Source organism: Macaca mulatta, chromosome 8 (assembly GCF_049350105.2).
Source record: "Macaca mulatta isolate MMU2019108-1 chromosome 8, T2T-MMU8v2.0, whole genome shotgun sequence".
Taxonomy (NCBI): domain Eukaryota; kingdom Metazoa; phylum Chordata; class Mammalia; order Primates; family Cercopithecidae; genus Macaca; species Macaca mulatta.
The window spans coordinates 135529419-135547743 of record NC_133413.1 but is presented as its reverse complement, the minus strand read 5'-3'; the positions used below and the strand labels follow the sequence as shown (position 1 = coordinate 135547743).

The following is an 18325-nucleotide window of genomic DNA, read 5'->3' as shown; positions in this document are numbered from 1 at the left end:
CTAGATCTAAAAAGGTGATGATTCTTAGCCAGAACACAAGTTGTGGATACATGAAAGAACAGACTATCATTCAATCAATTTGATGTATCACTTCCACAAGTCAGGACTGTAAACAGCTGCGAGAAGAGCAAACATGACAGCTGTTGCTTCGTCAAACACGGGTTTCTTTTCCTGCCATTACAAGAACTGAAAGTAGACAGTCTAGGGTCAGAACAAAGGCCCTGAAAGGTCCCAGCTCCTTCCCCCCATGACTGTACATGACCTCCATGACAGGATGTTTCAGAAAAAGCATGCAACCTCGTTTGGGTACTAAAAAAAAAAAAAAAGATAATATTATCCTCAAAAAAAAAAATCAAAATTAAGCAAAACATAGCTAAATGTTATTTGACTGAACAGGCCATGACACTGGCACAATATATATTTTTTGAAGCATAATGGTGAAGGGCAGAAACTATGAAGTCAGACTGCTTATAATCAAATCCCTACTCAAACACTTCCTAACTTTGTGACCTTAAAAAACGCATGTAACTTCACTAAGCCTCAATTTTTCTCATGTGTAAAGTGGGGCCAGCAACAGTCCCTACTTCACAGGATTACTGTTAGGATCAAATGAGATAGCACATGTTAAAAGAGCACCAGTTAAGTATGTAACAAATTCATCATCATCACCATACTTTAGCATAGCTCAACAAATATCCAATTAACTGCCTGACCATAGTAACTGTAATCTTTCTGCCCTATAGCTCCAAAATCACAGAAAGAAAAGCAATATATAAACTTTAATCCTTTACTTCTAAACATTGCTATCAAATATTTAGCAAGAATCTGGTAAAACTTTTAATCCTCATGCACATACATTTTTGTAGAAGTGCAGAGCATTAACCAAACCTCTGAAGCCCATTCACAGACTTGCCCTGGCAGAGAGGCATGAGAAGAGACGACACATCTTTGAAAACTACAAAGATGTAATTTACATCTTTGAGGTATATTAACATTTTAGAGAAGGGAGATTCCTCAAATTTGCTTAACCAAACCTAAAGAGCTTATTAAAACTGCTTAAAGATGATTTAAAATAATTCCAGTTAATTAGGTCAGTATAGTCTGTGTAAAATAGCAGAAAAGTACATAATAAACTCAAAAACCTGAAAAAAGTAAGCTTCGGTAATCTGAAAAACAATCTCCTAATGTAACAACTTTTATTTCTCAGTTAGGTCAAATAAAGAAGGTAATACTAGAATATCAAGAAATTTAGAGAAAAATGAATAAACATGCTAGTGGTGAGTCTAATTGCCAAGACACCATATATTCTAACATAACCCAGGCAAATCATTTCAAATAAGCTAGAAAATTGAACAGGGACAAACACCTGGTATAGGAATTAGGAATCTGCAACCAATAAGAAACAAAATAAAACACATCACCACCCAAGTTCTTGGGAGCAAGAATCTCCCTTACCAATAACTTAATAATACAACAACAGGAAAATTTCAGGGCAAAGTGAGAAAATGATACCTATATGATCACTATCATTTTGTTTATCAAAGTTCACTCTCATCTGAGATGAAATCAGGCAACCCAAAAAGTCAACAATCTCATAAAACTAAGGAAAATAGAGTATTTCTGTTCTGAGACAATCCATGAAATTCCCCACTTGCTCTTCTGCACTTTAATTTCTCCCAATCCATTTGCTGTTGTCCAACACACCCACCAGTCAACTCAAACTCAAATGCACACCAAATTACTAGTAACAGCTAACAATTACTGAGCACTTAGTGCTATTCGAAGTAATTTGTAAAATATTATCTCACTAATCCCCACAATAATGCCTTTTATAGATAGGAAACCTGAGGCAAATGGAGGGTAGGGAATTTGCCCAAGGTCACAAAGATAAGTGAGGGCACTGGGATAAGAACCCAGGCAATCATCTATTACACTATTATGCCTGTATTACGAGGGTATAAGATACAAAGCACACAAATCAAATCCTTTTTATCTTAGTTACAATACCTTACTCAAAGGTACTTTCTTTTTCACTTGAGCTACTAACATAATCTCCTCTTTGGCCACCTGAAGTCTCTCCTTCCTCAGTACTGCCATGGGTATTTATCTTTCTAAAACTGGATCTTACCATATTTTTCCTCTACTTGAAACCTTCCAATGGTAAGGTTCAAACTCCTTGGCAAAGCGTCACATTATAGGCAATCAATGTTCACCTAATGATTGAATAACAACTATATGTCTTATTTCCTACCTAGACTGTAAACAACTCAAAGGAAGAAACCTTTATTTATCTTTGTAGTTTTGGCTAACATGTCTGAAGAATTAGTGACTTAGCTGGACTCAGTCTTAAACAGACTTGAAAACTCATCCATCTTTCTTACCCTCTTCAGATCACAGGCCTTTCTTCTAAGTTCTGACCCTCAAACTTTACTAATTGCTAACTGTCATGTATGATAGCTATTGAATTAACACTGTGGCTAAGAGCACTTAGCATGTATTATCTCATTTAGTCCCAACAATCTTACGAAGCAGGCATTTTAATCCTGTTTCACAGATAAGAAATCAGAAGCTGAAAGAAGTTAGGTACCTTACTCAAAGTTACAGAACTTATGACAGAGTTAGGACTGGATCCAACAGCAAGCATGCACTTAAGTGCTGATGCTGGCTGCCTTAGTACTGGCTGCCTTCTACAAGTCTTTCATCTACTGTTATAGGCTGAGCTACCCTCCAATCCCCTTAAACTAAACCTGGTGTTTTCCTACTCTCCGGGTCCTTGGACAGCACCTCAGTCTGGTATCACATTAACACTGCTCCCCTAACAAGCTCTTGCTGAATTACCTCAGTGGGAGTGATTGCCCTTGGCTTTCTCTCTACAGAGGATTTCTCATGTCATCTACCTCCTATTTATAAGCAATTAAACTCAGTTTGTTCTCAGTGTGGTCTTCTGAGCCCTTTCAGGGCGCCTGTGGGTTGAAACTATTTTCATCTTTTTTTTTTTTTTTTTTTTTTGAGACAGGCTCTGGCCCTGTTGCCCAGGCTGGAGTGCAGTGGTGTGATCTCAGCTCACCGCAACCTCTGCCGCCTGGGCTTAAGCTGTCCTCCCATCTCAGCCTTCTGAGTAGCTGGGACTACAGGTATGCACCACCATGCCTGGCTAATTTTTGTGTTTTGTAGAGACAGCGTTTGCCATGTGGCTCCAGGCTGTTATCAAACTCCTGAGCTGAAGCAATCTGCTCACATCAGCCTCCCAAAGTGCTGAGATTACAGGTGTGAGCCACCATGCCTAGCCAATTTACATCATAATTTTAAGATGCTATTTGTCTGGGTTTGTTTTTCTTTTTCTTTTTTAACTGTGTTGGACATTTGTACTGATGGTGCAAAAGCAATTGTGGAAAAAACTGCTGGTGCCTTAGCAAAAATCAGAGCAGTGGCACCAAACTGCTGTCTCTAATAGAGCATTGTATTCCTCTCTACCAAGCACTCATAGTAAAACAAATGCTAGTTTCATTTAAGAATGTCCTTCAGAGGCCGGGCGCAGTGGCTCACGCCTGTAATCCCAGCACTTTGGGAGGCCGAGGCGGGTGGATCACGAGGTCAGGAGTTCGAGATCAGCCTGGCCAACATGGTGAAACCCCATCCCTACTGAAAATACAAAAATTAGCCGGGAATGGTGGCGCGTGCCTGTAATCCCAGCTACTCAGGAGGCTGAGACAGAAGAATAGCTTGAACCCGGGAGGTGGAGGTTGCAGTGTGCCAAGATTGCGCCACTGCACCACAGCCTGGGACAGAACAAGACTCCATCTTAAAAAAAAAAAAAAAAAAAAAAAAAAAGTCCTTGATAAAACAGTACAATATAGAACAATTCACAGACAACATGGTTATTCAGGTTTGGGTACCTGAAAGACATTTTCTCAAAAATGAAGAAAGTGAGCCTGTGCACCTGTAATTTCAAAGACAACAACTAACAGCATTTGTTGCTAATGATAAAATGAAAGTTTTTTTTTTTTTTTTTTTTAGACAGAATTTCACTCTTTCACCCAGGCTGGAGTGCAGTGGCGCAATCTCGGCTCACTGCAACCTTCGCCCCCGGGGTTCAAGCAATTCTCCTGCCTCAGCCTCCCAAGTAGCTGGGATTATAGGCGCAGGCCACCATGCCCAGGTAATTTTTGTATTTTTAGGTAATTTTTGTATTTTCAGTAGAGACAGATGTTCTCCATGTTGGCCAGGTTGGTCTCCAACTCCTGAACTCAGGTGATCCACTTGCCTCGGCTTCTTGAAGTGCTAGGATTACAAGTGTGAGCCATAGCACCCGGCCAAAATGAAAGTTGTTTGTTTTTGTTTTGTTTTGTTTCATTTTGTTTTTGAGACGGAGTCTTGCTCTGTCGCCTAGGCTGGAGTGCAGTGGCGTGATCTCTGCTCACTGCAACATCTGCCTCCTGGGTTCAAGCTATTCTCCTGCCTCAGCCTCCTGAGTGGCTGGGATTACAGATGCGTGCCACCACGCCTGGCTAATTTTTGTATTTTTAGTAGAGATGGGGTTTCACCCATGTTGGTCAGGCTGGTCTCAAACTCCTGACCTCGTGATCCACCTGCCTCGGCCTCCCAAAGTGCTGGGACTACAGGCGTGAGCCACCACACCCGGCCCAAAATGAAAGTTTTAAAGAAACAATTAGAACTTTGAAAAATTTGTGTTCACCATTATAACTTTGAGAGTGTATGACTTTTCTGGTGAGATCTGTGGTGATATTAGTTATTTGCAGTTTTATAACATCTTTTCTGTTTTTTCATCGTTCTGGTATTTTAATGTGTTTGTCTTCCCACTAAGATGGCAAACTCTATGAAAGGAGGAACTACTTAATACTTGTTTATGTCCTCTTTAAAACCTAGAGCTGAATTATACGCATAATGGTCATTGGGTAAGTTTATGTTGACTCCTTTGTTATTCTGACTCCTGGTATTAGTTAAAATGTCTGTCTGTCTGTGTGTGTGTGTGTGTGTGTGTGTGTGTGTGTGTTTGTATTCATATATGTATTGAGTTCATAAGTATTCCAGGCTCTTGCTGACTCTGTTATCTAACTTGTTTAGTTCACTTTTTCCCATATAACTTGATCAAAATTTTTCTTAAATTAACTTTTTTTGGTAAATGCAAAACCAAGTATTTGCCGTAAAATTATTGCTGTAAAATTAATCCAAATATTAAAAAATAAATACCTCCTTCTTTTAAAAATTACTTAATGATAACCTGTGGCACTAAAGCAGGGGTTGACAAACTAAGGCCTGTGAGCCAAATCCGGCCCACTGCCCATTTTTGTAAATAAAGTTTTATAAGACCACAGTCAGGCCCATTCATTTACGTACTGTCTGTGGTGGGTTTTGCACTTCAACAGCGGGGTTGTGACAGAAACCACATGGCCCACAGAGCTGAAAATATTTATTATCTGGCCCTTTATAGAAAAACTTTGTGCCAACTTCTGCTTCAGAGCATGAACCTTTCAAAAAATGATGTTTATATTTCTTTTTAAATTGCACAAAGTATGTTGTATTTTACAACAAAATATACTTATTTAAAACAAAACAAAACCAAGAGGAAAAAAAGAACTCTGTAGCTAAAACTCTCGAGAGTCTTCAATGAGAATCCTGAAAAAAACTGATACGGTCTCCCAAGAGGGTTATGTTCCAGTCTTCTCTCTTATGGTTTAAGACTTTACTATGACTTTTATACAGGCCAATCTATCAAAGCCAAATTATCTATGATCACCAAAAATATACTCAAAAATAGACTAGGCAGGGTTAAAACATTTGGAGGCCACCCACTAAAAAGATTATGACACCTGCTGTTAGCCTTAAATGAGTAACTGTATGGAACTGGTCCACTTGCCATTAATGACTGAAAAACTAAACAAAATATATGAAACAATAGCTGTGGGACAGTGGGACAAAGGCAGAACAGGACTGTAATTACTGCAATAAGGGAAAACTGGGAAAAGTCTTGCAAAGGCCTCCTCCCTGCACAAGGGAGGAGGAATCCACGGGAGTTTTTGAGATGGAGTCTCACTCTGTTCCCCAGACTGGAGTGCAGTGGCACAATCTCAGCTCACTGCAATCCCCTTCTCCCAGGTTCGAGCGATTCCCCTGCCTCAGCCTCCCCAGGAGCTGCGACTACTGGCATCCTCCACCATGCCTGGCTAATTTTTGTATTTTTAGTAGAGACAGGGTTTCGCCATGTTGGCCTTGAACTCCTGACCTCAGGTGATCCTCCTGCTTCGGCCTCCCAAAGTGCTGGAATTACAGGTAGCCACCGCGCCCGGCCTAGCACAGCAGTATTGAAGGATTGAGGAGACAGTGACTGCAGTTCAGGGAGGCTGAGGCAGCCAGCAGAGTCTGCAAGAGACAGCACTGGGAGGGAGCTATGCAGATAAAGAGCTCTAGGAATCTGCACTGGGGTCTCCTTGAGTCTGATGATGAATCCTAAAATGCTGAGGAGCAAATACTGACAGCTATAAAGTGAACAACTCCCAGGTTCAGTCACGTAGGAACTAGGAGAGGGAGACATTCAAATTCCATCCAGCCAGAGTAGAGCTATCTCAATGAACCCTCGGGGCAATCAACAGAGACTCCAGAAGGGCCATGCTTTGTAACAAGGCTAAATTAGCCCTAACATAAAGGCTACACTAGACTTGCCCTAACAAAGCTTAACGACAAGCCTGGAAAGGATCGGCCTAATCCATAATCACTTAGCTGCCCACCAAACAAACTCCAACACTATTTAAAAGAGGACAACAGGCCAGCGTGGTGGCTCACACCTGTAATCCCAGGACTTTGGGAGGCAGAGACAGGCAGATTACCTGAGGTCAGGAGTTTGAGACCAGTCTGGCCAATATGCAGAAACTCCATCTCTACTAAAAATATAAAATTAGCTGGGCGTGGTGGCACATGCCTGTAACCCCAGCTACTTGGAAGGCTGAGGCAGGAGAATCGCTTGAACCCAGGAAGTGGAGTTTGCAGCGAGCCAAGATTGCACCATTGCACTCCAACCTGGGCAACAAGAGCGAAACTCCGTCTGAAAAAAAAAAAAAGAATCCAAACATTCAACAACATAATACACATAGAGATGACAGAATTCACATTCAAGGATATTAAAACAGCTATTATAAACAGGTTCCATATACTCAAGAATGTAAAGAAAACCATATACTCAAGAATGTAAAGAAAAATATGGACACAATGAAGAAAAAAATGGAAGACTAAAAAAAAAAAGATTCTACTTAATTCTTTGCTATGTCTTCAACAATTAAAAACACAATAACTGAAATTTTTAAATTCACTAAATGGAATTATCAGATTAGACACTGCAGCAGACAAGATAAATGAACTTAGCAACAGAAATTATTCAAATTGAAGCTAAAGAGTAAAAAGACGGGAAAAAAATCTATGAATATTGTCCCACTGATTTATGGGACAATATCAACCCATCTAACATACATGAAATGTGAGTCACACAGAAGGAGAAGATAGCAGAGGAGTAAAAAATATATATTTGAAGAAATAGTAGCAGAAATTTTTCCAAATTTGATTCAAAAAACTATAAGCTGACAGATCTATAAAACTCAAACAACATCAGTCAGGACAAAGAAAATCACACCAAGGCACATCACAAATTGCTCAAAACCTATGCCACTAAAAAAAAAACAAAAGGGTCATGCTGCTCCTCTGGCTCCATGTGTAAAATAAAATAAAAATGATTCTACTCCAAAGAAAGCAAATAACAACTTTTTTTTTTTGAGACGGAGTCTTGCTCTGTTGTCCAGGCTGGAGTGTAGTGGTACAGTCTCGACTCACTGCAACCTCCGCCTCCCGGGTTCAAGCGATTCTCCTGCCTCAGCCTCCCGAGTAGCTGGAATTACAGGTGCCTGCCACCACACCCACTAATTTTTTGTATTTTTAGTAGAGACGGGGTTTCACCATGTTGGTTTTGTATTTTTAGTAGAGACAGGGTTTCACCATATTGGCCAGGCTGGTCTCGAACTCCTGACCTCGTGATATGCCCGCCTCGGCCTCCCAAAGTGCTGGGATTAAAGGCGTGGGCCACTGCACCAGACCTGCAAATCACATCTTTCTAGATCTTTTTGATTGAACAAATGTAGGTAAAATTCATTAAGTTTAACTTTTCTCATTTTTGTTGAGGCCTTCCTTTGCTGGTATCCCTAGTACAAGCTTAGTCTATCTACTGGGTAATCAAGCATGACCAAAGTATAAACTACTGGAAAATAACAATATCATAATAAATTTATATACCTTACAGTTCACAAATGTCAAATACTTTAGATTGTATGCTTCTTGAGGTCAGGATCTTCAAATCTTTGCCCATAAATTTCTAGTGCAGTTTCTCATGGAACTTAACTGTCTGAACACACATGAATGAGTCAATCTCATTTCACCCTCAGTACCCTACCGTGGTGTGTAGAACAAGATGAGAAAACAGATGCCTAGAGGGGTTAAATCATTCCCCCAAGGATACTCAAAAGGCACCCCCAGATTAACACCATCACACAGTGTTACCTCAAAGTAGACACAAAAGAAGTTTTAATTTTACTTACTCTGACTTCCCACAAGATCCAAAGCCACACTAGAAGCTGTGTCCATACCAGAGTTGATACAGGCTTGGAAGTTTTTCAGGGAGGAGAGAGCAGACTCTACACCGCTGAAGGAGATGAAACCAGTTGAACCTGAATTTGAACTGGAACGTCCTGGCATCTTGAAATTATTACCTAAGTTTTGAAACACAATGAAACAAGATTCGTAAGTCAGAAAAATAACTGCACAGGAAAATATTAAAAAAACTGCTGTAAACATTCATATAAATGTATCCAATATCTCGTAAGTGCCACATTATTCTGTATATCCCATAGAGAAGACATCAAATCATTGTGCCACCCACCTGGGCCACCAAACAAGCTGGACTCAATATATGGGGAAGGGAAGTGTCCTCAGTTTTTGGAGGGAGATTACCCTCTTCCAAAACAGTGCTGGATTCTGTGAAGAAGTCAACAACAGCACAGTTTTTAAAAGTCTACGAGATAAATGAGTTAGAAAAAGTAGACCACTCATATGATGCAATTTTCCAAAGAGAAAAAAATACTAATAAAATAGTTTATTAGTATGCTATTTTGAAAACCTATAATTGTTAAACTATCCAACATATATGCATATTGAATTCTGGAAACTGTAAAAAAAGAGAAAATCTATATTCCTGCCAGTTCCTCTGGCTTCTTACAGATTAATAGACTTGGTGAGATCCCAGAGTCAGTGAAAGCAGAATTTCTCTATAAACTTGTCTTCTGGCAGCATATCCACTATAACAGTTTCGGTTATTACCCTTCATATTTAACACTTCCTAATCTATATCTTCAACCACAATTTGTTTCAGCTTAGTAAAGCAATGTAAAGCTCCCTACAAAAGGACATCTCTGCTTAATTCAGAAGCCATTCGAAATTCAATTCACTGAAACCAACTAGAAAAGTGGGGAGAATTCAGTTTTAAAGGGATGGGAGGACTATTATCAAGGCTGTATGGCAGCAGAAAAAGGGATACTTTCATGGAATCAGATAGACATAACATGAAGACCGCTAAACATCTCTGAATCTCAGCTTTACTATCTTTAAAATGAGAAGGAATAATCATGGTATGGTATGGTATAGCACACAGTACACAATTAATTAGCATTAGAGACTTCCCTTCTGCCCTTCCTAAGTGGGGAACTGTGTAGTATCTCCGGCAGTTCCATCCTCATCATTGCTACCACCTTCATCTCACAGCTGAACTACTATTGTAGTTTCTCCATTATTAGTCCTTTTTAATTAGGTTCATTCATTCATTTCACTCATAAGTATTAAGTACCTACCAAGTCAATCATGAGATCCATTCAAAAATACACAGGATATAAAAAGAGAAGGGCATAGAGACATGTAAGATGCACAGAGATGCATAAGATTTCTAATTTGAAAGTGTTTGTTTACTGCAAACATCCACAGTACAACTCATTGTCGATTCAAATATTTAGTATCTCCTTAAGTGCCAGGCACTTCCTTTAGCATGAGAATACCACGGTTTTCAAGATGAGCACTCTTAAGACTTTCCTTTTAAAGCATTATTTTGTTATTCTAATTTGATGAAAACCTATCATGAGCCAGGCACTATCCTGGCCACTAGAAATATTCAGCCTCTGGCCAGGCACGGTGGCTCACACTTGTAATCCCAGCACGTTGGGAGGCTGAAGCAGGAGGATCACCTGAGGTTAGGAGTTCAAGACCAGCATGGCCAACATGGCAAAACCCTGTCTCTACTAAAAATACAAAAATGAGCAGGGCATGGTGGCAGGCACCTATAATCCCAACTACTCAGGAAGCTGGGCAGGAGAACCGTTTGAACCTTGGAGGCGGAGGTTGCAGCGAGCCGAGATCCCGCCACTGCACTCCAGCCTGGGCAACAGAGCAAGACTCGGTCTCAAAAAAAAAAAAAAAAAAGGAATATTCAGTCTCTACTTCCAGGGGCTCACCATTGAGTAGGAGAGACAGAGATAAAACATAAACTTGATAATTAAAGCAACATGGGAGTTACTGCAAAACTGAGGCACAGATAAGAAAATGCTCAACTTTGCCTTACTGAATCAAAGAAGGGAACATAGAACTGAGTTAAAGGATAAAGGATGAAGTTTAACAGACAGAAGGGTAATGGAGAAGGGCATTCAGGCAAAGGAAAAGGCAGGTAGGAACGCAGAGCACCAATCATTGCAGAGTACATAACTCAAAACAATACTTGACTTTTCCTGATTCTCTCATACTTTTATGACTCCTGTCACTACAAACTTCCAACACTTCCTCCTCTATCCTCACTCACTGAAAGATCTCCTTTCCTAATTTCCTGAGGAAACAGAAGCAGTCAGAAGAGAGATTTTGCAAGCTCCCACAACTTACCTCCCCACCTATCAGCGTCAGTTCTCATACACTCTGCTTTCCCTCCTGTTAAAATGAATAAACTGTTTCTCCTAGATAAGGCCACCTCTACTCCAATTATCCACTATATCCTATCCCCTGCTCCCTACTCTAAGACATTGTCCCAGCAATTCTCCCTGCTTTCCTGCATCATTAAATCTTCCCTCTCTACTGAATCATTCCCTTCAGCAAACAAATACACCGTTACTTCTCCCATCTCAAAAACATCCTCTGACTTTCCTCCCACCTACCCCTCTGGTTATCAGCCCCATTTCTCTACTCAGCCTTAGAGCAAAACTCATCTGTAGATATACCTACATTTGTCTCCAAATCTTCTCCTTCCATTCCCTTTGGAATCCACCCCCACTAGGTTTCCATCTCTACAGCAGTTTCACTTCACTGCAACTGCTCCTGTCAAGGCCACTTGACAAGCCCTAATGTTAAATTCATTATCAATACCCTAATGTTAAATTCATTATCAATGCTCAGTCCTATCTCCGTTGACCTATCAGCCAGCAGTATGTAACACAATTAATCACTCCCTTCCTGATGCGCTTTCTGCACCTGCCTCCCTTGTTCTTGTTCTCATTCTCCTTTCTGTTTCCTCTCCATCTCCTTCAGCTCCCTATGTTGTAGGGCCCCAGGTTCAGAATCCAGGCTTCTTTTTCTTCTCCTTCTATACCCAGTCAAATACAGCCCTGCCTCAGAGCTATGCCTTCTTGGTTCCCTTTGCCTCCATACTTGTCCCCTAGATATCTACTAGGTCAATTCCCTTACTTCCCTAAGGTTTCCCTTTGAGTATCACCTCATCAGTAAGGCCTTCCCTGGCCATCGGACATAAAATGGCAAGCCCTCCCAATCTCCATCCCCAGGTATTCCCACCCTTCTGCTTCTGCTTTAGGTGACAATGTGCTAGCAGCCCTCACTCTCAGCGCCTCCTCGGCCTTGGTGTCCACTCTGGCGATGCCTGAGGAGCCCTTCAGCCCGCCATGGCACTGTGGGAGCCCCTCTCTGGGTTGGCTGAGGCCAGAGCCGCCTCCCTTTTCTTACCAAGGCGTGGAGGGAGAGGCACCGGGCTGTCCAGATAGCAGTGGAGGGAGCAGCACTCGCCGGCCCATGCAAGTTCAAGCAGGTGCGGGCGCGGGGTGGGGGGCCACGCACACGGAGCAGCCGGCTGGCGCAGCAGGGCCAGGGCAGTGAGCGGCTTAGCACCTGGGCCAGCATCTGTGGAGGTTGGGTCGGGTCCCCCAGCAGTGCCGGCTGCTGGCGCTGCACTCAAATTCTCCCTGGGTTTAGCTGCCTCCCAGCAGGGCAGGGCTGGAGACCTGCAGCCCGCTAAGTCTGAGCTCTCTCCCTGCGGTGGGCTCCCTGAGGCCTGAGCCTCCCGGAGAGGAGCCGCCCCCTGCTCCCTGGCGCCTGGTCCCATTGACAGCCCAAGGGCTGAGGAGTGCAGGCGCGCTCCGGACTGGCGGCAGCTCTGCCTGCAGCCCCAGTGCAGGATCCATTGGGTGATGCCAGCTGGGCTCCTGAGCCTGATGGGGACTTGGAGAACTTTTATATCTAGCCAGAGGATTGTATGTGCACCAATCAGCACTCTGTATCTAGCTAATCTGGTGGGGACTTGGAGTCCAACTTTTATGTCTAGCTAGAGAATCGTAAATACACCAATCAGCACTCTGTGTCTAGCTCAGGGTTTGTAAATACACCAATCAGTACTCTGTGTCTAGCTCAAAGTTTGTAAATACACCAATCAGTACTCTGTATCTAGCTAACTCTGTGTCTAGCTAAGCTAGTGGGAACTTGGAGAACTTTTCTGTCTAGCACTCTGTGTCTAACTTAAGGATTGTAAATGCACCAATCAGCACTCTGTCAAAACAGACCAATCAGCTCTCTGTAAAATGAACCAATCAGCAGGATATGGGTGGCACCAGATAAGGGAATAAAGCAGGCTCCCCGAGCCAGCAGTTGGCAAGCCGCTTGGGTCCCCTTCCACGCTGTGGAAGCTTTGTTCTTTCGCTCTTTGCAATAAATCTTGCTGCTGCTCACTCTTTGGGTCCACGCTGCCTTTATGAGCTGTAACACTCACCGCCAAGGTCTGCAGTTTCACTCCTGAAGCCAGCGAGACCACGAACCCACCAGCAAGAACAAGCAACTCCAGACGCGCTGCCTTTAAGAGCTGTAACACTCACCACAAAGGTCTGCAGCTTCACTCCTGACAGCGAGACCACACACCAGAAGGAAGAAGCTCTAGACTCATCTGAACGTCTGAAGGAACAAACTCTGGACACACCATCTTTAAAAACTGTAACACTCACCGCGAGGGTCCGCGGCTTCATTCTTAAAGTCAGTGAGACCAAGAACCCACCAATTCCGGACACATTGCCAAACAACATTCTTGTATTTATTAGGTTTACAGTCTCTAGTCCCCAATTATACTGTTAAGTTCCTTAAACTTACAGACTTTTTGACTTTCTCTGTTTTGATCACTGATGTATTCCAAGCACCTAAAACAATGCGTGGCACATAGTAGCCATTCAACAAAGGCTTGCTGAAGGAAGGAATGAATGGAATACCATCTGTGTATCTCCAGCACCTAAAACAGTGCATGTCTCCAAAACTGTAGTATAGGTGGCATGCCCAGGGCTCAGTGCTCTGATCTCTCTTTTCCAACCTCTCCCATCCACCTAGTGTTCCCAGCTAGGCTCATTCCATCTAAACACCATTGGCAAACTCCAGAACTTAAAATGTCCAACACGGAAGGACCACGTTCTTCCCTCCCACCCCACCCCTCTCCTAAACCTATTCCTTTTACAACCTGCCCCATCCTACTAAATAGCAACTCCATCCTTCCATTTCTTGGACCAAAAATCTTGGTTCATACTTGATCCTTCTCCTCCTCCCCTCATATTCTATACCAAACTCAACATCGATTTTGCCAGCTCTATAGTCAAAGTATCTCCAGAATCCAACCACTCTCACCAATTATACTGATAACACTGTGATCCAAACCATCATCTCTTGCCTGAATTACTCCAACAGTCTCCTACCTGGTCTCCCTGCTCTCAGTCTTGCCTCTTCCACCCAATTCTCAATACAGCAGCCAGAGTAAACCTTTGAAAATGTACATAAGATCATGTGACTCCTCTGCTCAAAAACTCCAAAGGACTTCCTGACTCACCGGGAGTAATGGCCAAAGAGCTTCATAATAACTGACAATAGTGGTTCCCCAAATGGCTTCTGACCAAGTGTCACCAGCATTACCTATGAACTTGTTAGAATGCAAATTCTCAGGCCCCAACAGTCTGTTTTAACAAGACCTCTATGTAATTCTAACTCAGATGTATCTAGGAGATTTGCAGAGTCAGTGTATTGGAAACATCTGATGGATCCATTAAAACAGTGATTGCTGGACCTCACCCTCAGAATTTCTAATTCAGTACATCTGGGAAGGGACCTAAGAATGTGCATTTCTAACAAATTTCCAGGTAACGTAGATTGTGCTGATCCAAGAATCACACTTTGAAGACCACTGTTCTACATTATCTGGCCATTGCTAGTCCTTTAATAACCCAGGCATGCTTCACCTTAAGGTCTTTGAACTTGCTAATAAGACAGAGATGCCAGTAATAAAGACAGAAAAAAGCAGGAAGAGTTGGTCTTAACTCCCTCCTGCCTATATAATAAAATTCAACATAATTAGCACAGTATCCAAAGCTTTCTACAATATAATGTAAACATGTTTTCAAATCAGAGATTCTACTTTTCACCAAGACTTAAAACATACATTTCACATAACCTTAACTATTAGATATTCCAGAATAAATATAACTGCTTTCTACCACAACCCCTCGAAACAGGCTTGGCAGAGAACAAGTTCCATACTAAGAGAATGAACCAAGTACTATGAAGTTGAAAAAAGAAAGCGATTACACAAACCCACTATGCTACGATGTTGAAGAAAGGAAAGGATTATAGGAACAACAGGGGAGACATAGGCTTCATGTAAACGAAGGCACTTAAGCTGGACCACAAAAGGTATTCAGGATTTGGAGAGGCCTAAATTATCAGAGAGAGCTGTTCAGATGAAGGAAGCAGTGAGATGAAAAAAGGTCACACGGTAATAAAATATGAGATGTTTCCCTTTGCCTGGCACACAGGGACAAAGGAATGGGAAGATAACTGGATTTCATTCTTTGGGAATATAGTGTAGAAGGCCTTAAGTACAGGATAAAGAATCACTCCAGTTGGGTCTAGGGGTCATCAAGGAAATTTGAGCTCTATGTATTTTCAAAACTTTGTCTTAAAAATCAAGACCTGAAACAAATATGGCAAAATGTTAAAGATGTTCAAATCTGGGTGATAAAACAAGGGCTCTTGTTGTGTTCTTTTCTGGGATTTTACAGTTTTACACCAAAAAAGAAAAAAATACAAATAGGAATAAAAGCCAATGATGATTTCCAAACATTTGCATTTTGGTGAAAAAGACTGCTTGTTTACAATTTCACTGTATTATACCAAACAAGTTGAGACATTTTACACAATATAAATACAAACATACACAAAAAGATGGAAAAATATAAATTCAGAAAACTAGGATCAAAAAACAGAAATTTAAGGGCAAACCAAGCATATGAGAAAGTTATAACGCAGTCATGCACACTTTAGGATTCTACACAGGGGGCCAGGCGTGGTGGCTCACACCTGTAATCCCAGCACTTTGGGAGGCCGAGGCAGTCCATCACTAGAGGTCAGGAGTTCGAGACCAGCCCACCCAACATGGTGAAACTCCATCTCTACTGAAAATACAAAAATTAGTTGTGTGTGGTGGTACACACCTGTAGTCCCAGCTTCTCGGGAGGCTGAGGCAGGAGAATTGCTTGAACCCTGGAGGCGGCAGTTGCAGTGAGCTCAGATCACAGAGCGAGACTCCATATGAAAAAAAAAAAAAAGGATTCCACACAGTACTATACTTGTAATACACATTTGGTAGTAAGCTTCCTAACAATCAAAATAAAAAGTGGCAGTTACTTTGTCCATTTAAAAAAAAAAAAAAAAAAAAAAGAACACTAGGAACTCAAGAAAAAATAAAGCTTTCCATGGCAATCAAGGCAAGTATGGATCATCATATATGAGATAATGAGTTACACTGAAAAAAATAATCCTCGAAAATATCCTTACAGTAAATGCAATAGCAAACTTCTAGGACTGTTTCTTGAGACTATTTATCAGGGCAGGCTAAGGACAAAACACTTGTGACAGATACTGCTAGGTGCCCACCAAACCCATTTCCTCTTCAACCCAGTCATATGCCTATATATGCTCCACATTTTGCAGCCTTTCTTGAAGTAAGGTGTGGCCTATGACTGCACCCAAGGCAATGAAATGTGAGCCATTTCCAGGCCTAATCTGCAAAAACCCACACTTTCCCATTTGATAGCTTGATGCAGGCAAGCACAGTGACCTTAGTAAAGCTACACACTGATGATAGAGAATTACCAGATGGAAGGAGCTCAAGGCCCTACATCACTACTTGGAGGAAAACTACTCACCTATCAGGCTCCATGCATGAAAGAAACTTCAACTGGGCAAAGCCATTTAGACTTGTGGGGTTTACTTGTTACAGTACTATTAATAAAAAAAATACAAACCTGCCAGGACCAAATGATATAATTCAAGTATTCAGTTTTCTTTCTTTCTTTTTTTTTTTTTGAGATAGAATTTCGCTCTTGTCCCTCAGGCTGGAGTGCAATGGCGCTACCTTGGCTCACTGCAACCTCCACCTCCAAGGTTCAAGCAATTCTCCTGCCTCAGCCTTCCCAGTAGCTAGGATTACAGGCACCCACCAACATGCCAGGCTAATTTTTGTAGTTTTAGTAGAGGCAGGGTTTCACCATGTTTGCCAGGCTGGTCTCAAACTCCTGACCTCAAGTGATCCACCTGCCTTGGCCTCCCAAAGTGCTAGGATTACAAGCATGAGCCACTGCGCCCGGCCTCAGTTTTCTTTTTTTTTTTTTTTGAGACAGGGTCTTGCTCTGTCACCCAGGCTGGAGTGCAGTGACATGATCATGCTCACTACAGCCTCAACCTCCCAGGCTCATGTGATTCTCCCACATTAGCCTCCCAAGTAGCTGGGACCAGAGGTGTGCACCACCACATTTGGCTAATTTTTTTTTTTCTTTTTTTTTAATTTTTAGTAGAGATGACCATCTCCCTATGTTGCCCAGGCTGGTCTCAAACTCTTGAGCTCAAGCGATCCTCCTGCCTCTGCTTCCCAAAGTGCTGGGATTATAGGCATGAGACACCATGATCAGCAGAAGTATTCTGTTTTCTAGTCGGTCTTGATTCTAGTATAAGTCTAAAGTGTCTAGAGAGCATTGTCCAATAGAACTTTCTGTGATGAAAATGTTCTATGATCTGCACTGTGCAATATGATAGGCACTAGGCACATGCGTACTGACTACCTAAAATCTGGCCGGAAAGGTGGCTCATGCCTATAATCCCAGCACTTTCGGAGGCCAATCTGGGAGGTTGGCTTGAGCCCAGGAGTTTGAGACCAGCCTGGGCAACAAAGTGAAACCCTGTCTTTACTGAAAATAAAAAAATTAGCTGGATGTAGTGGTGCAGGCCTGTAGTCCCAGTTCCTCAGGAGGAGATGTGGTAGGATCACTTGAGCCAGGAGGTTGAAGCTGCAGTGAGCCATGATCACACCACTGCACTCCAGCCTGGGCAACAGAGCAAGACCCTGTCTCAAAAGAACAAAAAAAAAAAAAAAAAAAAGGAAAGAAAAGAAAAGAAAAGAAAAGAAAATGAAGAGATGGCAGGGACTGTTCTCTCTCTCTCTCTCCCTATCACGTGAAGACACATAAAGAGAGAAGCCATCTACAAGCCAAGAAGAAAGTCCTCACCAGAATTCAACCATGCTGGCAACCTCACCTTGAACTTCTGGCCTCCAGAATTTCTGTTGTTTAAGCCACCCAGTCTATGGTATTTTGTTATGGTAGCTTGAACAAAGACACAATATCTATGAAGATTAATGCAATCCAGTATAAATGGAAAGTATATACCAAACAGTAGTTGTCACTACTTGGTTGAATGCAAAACTCACATTACTTGAGTGAAACTTCACTCTTGCAGAGGACCAAGGAAAACATGACCATGCTTTTCTGTAATTCTGGAGTAGGGAAAAGATTAAGACAGACTGAATTGAAAAGCAAAGACAATGGATGGTGCAGAAAGATGGAATAGATATACTTTTCTCAATTCCTCCCAATAAATACAGCTAAGTACAAGTCAAAGACAACTCCTTTCTCTGACTCTAACAGCACCCTCTTTG

At 41.9% G+C, this 18325-nt stretch overlaps 1 protein-coding gene across 8 annotated transcripts in view; it reads right to left on the bottom strand.

Moving 5' to 3' along the window:
* Positions 1-18325, bottom strand: part of NSMCE2 (NSE2 (MMS21) homolog, SMC5-SMC6 complex SUMO ligase) — a 270105-nt gene that overhangs the window by 249311 nt on the left and 2469 nt on the right. For 2 of the 8 annotated variants that reach the window (XM_077944027.1, XM_077944028.1), the window contains exons 2-4: positions 15828-15918; positions 8939-9033; positions 8598-8768 (exon numbers count right to left, since the gene is read on the bottom strand). In XM_077944027.1, the coding sequence (XP_077800153.1) occupies positions 8598-8754 (157 nt within the window). In that variant the 5' untranslated portion in view covers positions 8755-8768; positions 8939-9033; positions 15828-15918. The remainder of the gene's footprint in view (positions 1-8597; positions 8769-8938; positions 9034-15827; positions 15919-18325) is intronic. The other 6 variants (XM_028852907.2, XM_077944030.1, XM_015145978.3 and 3 more) reach the window with 3 other exon arrangements.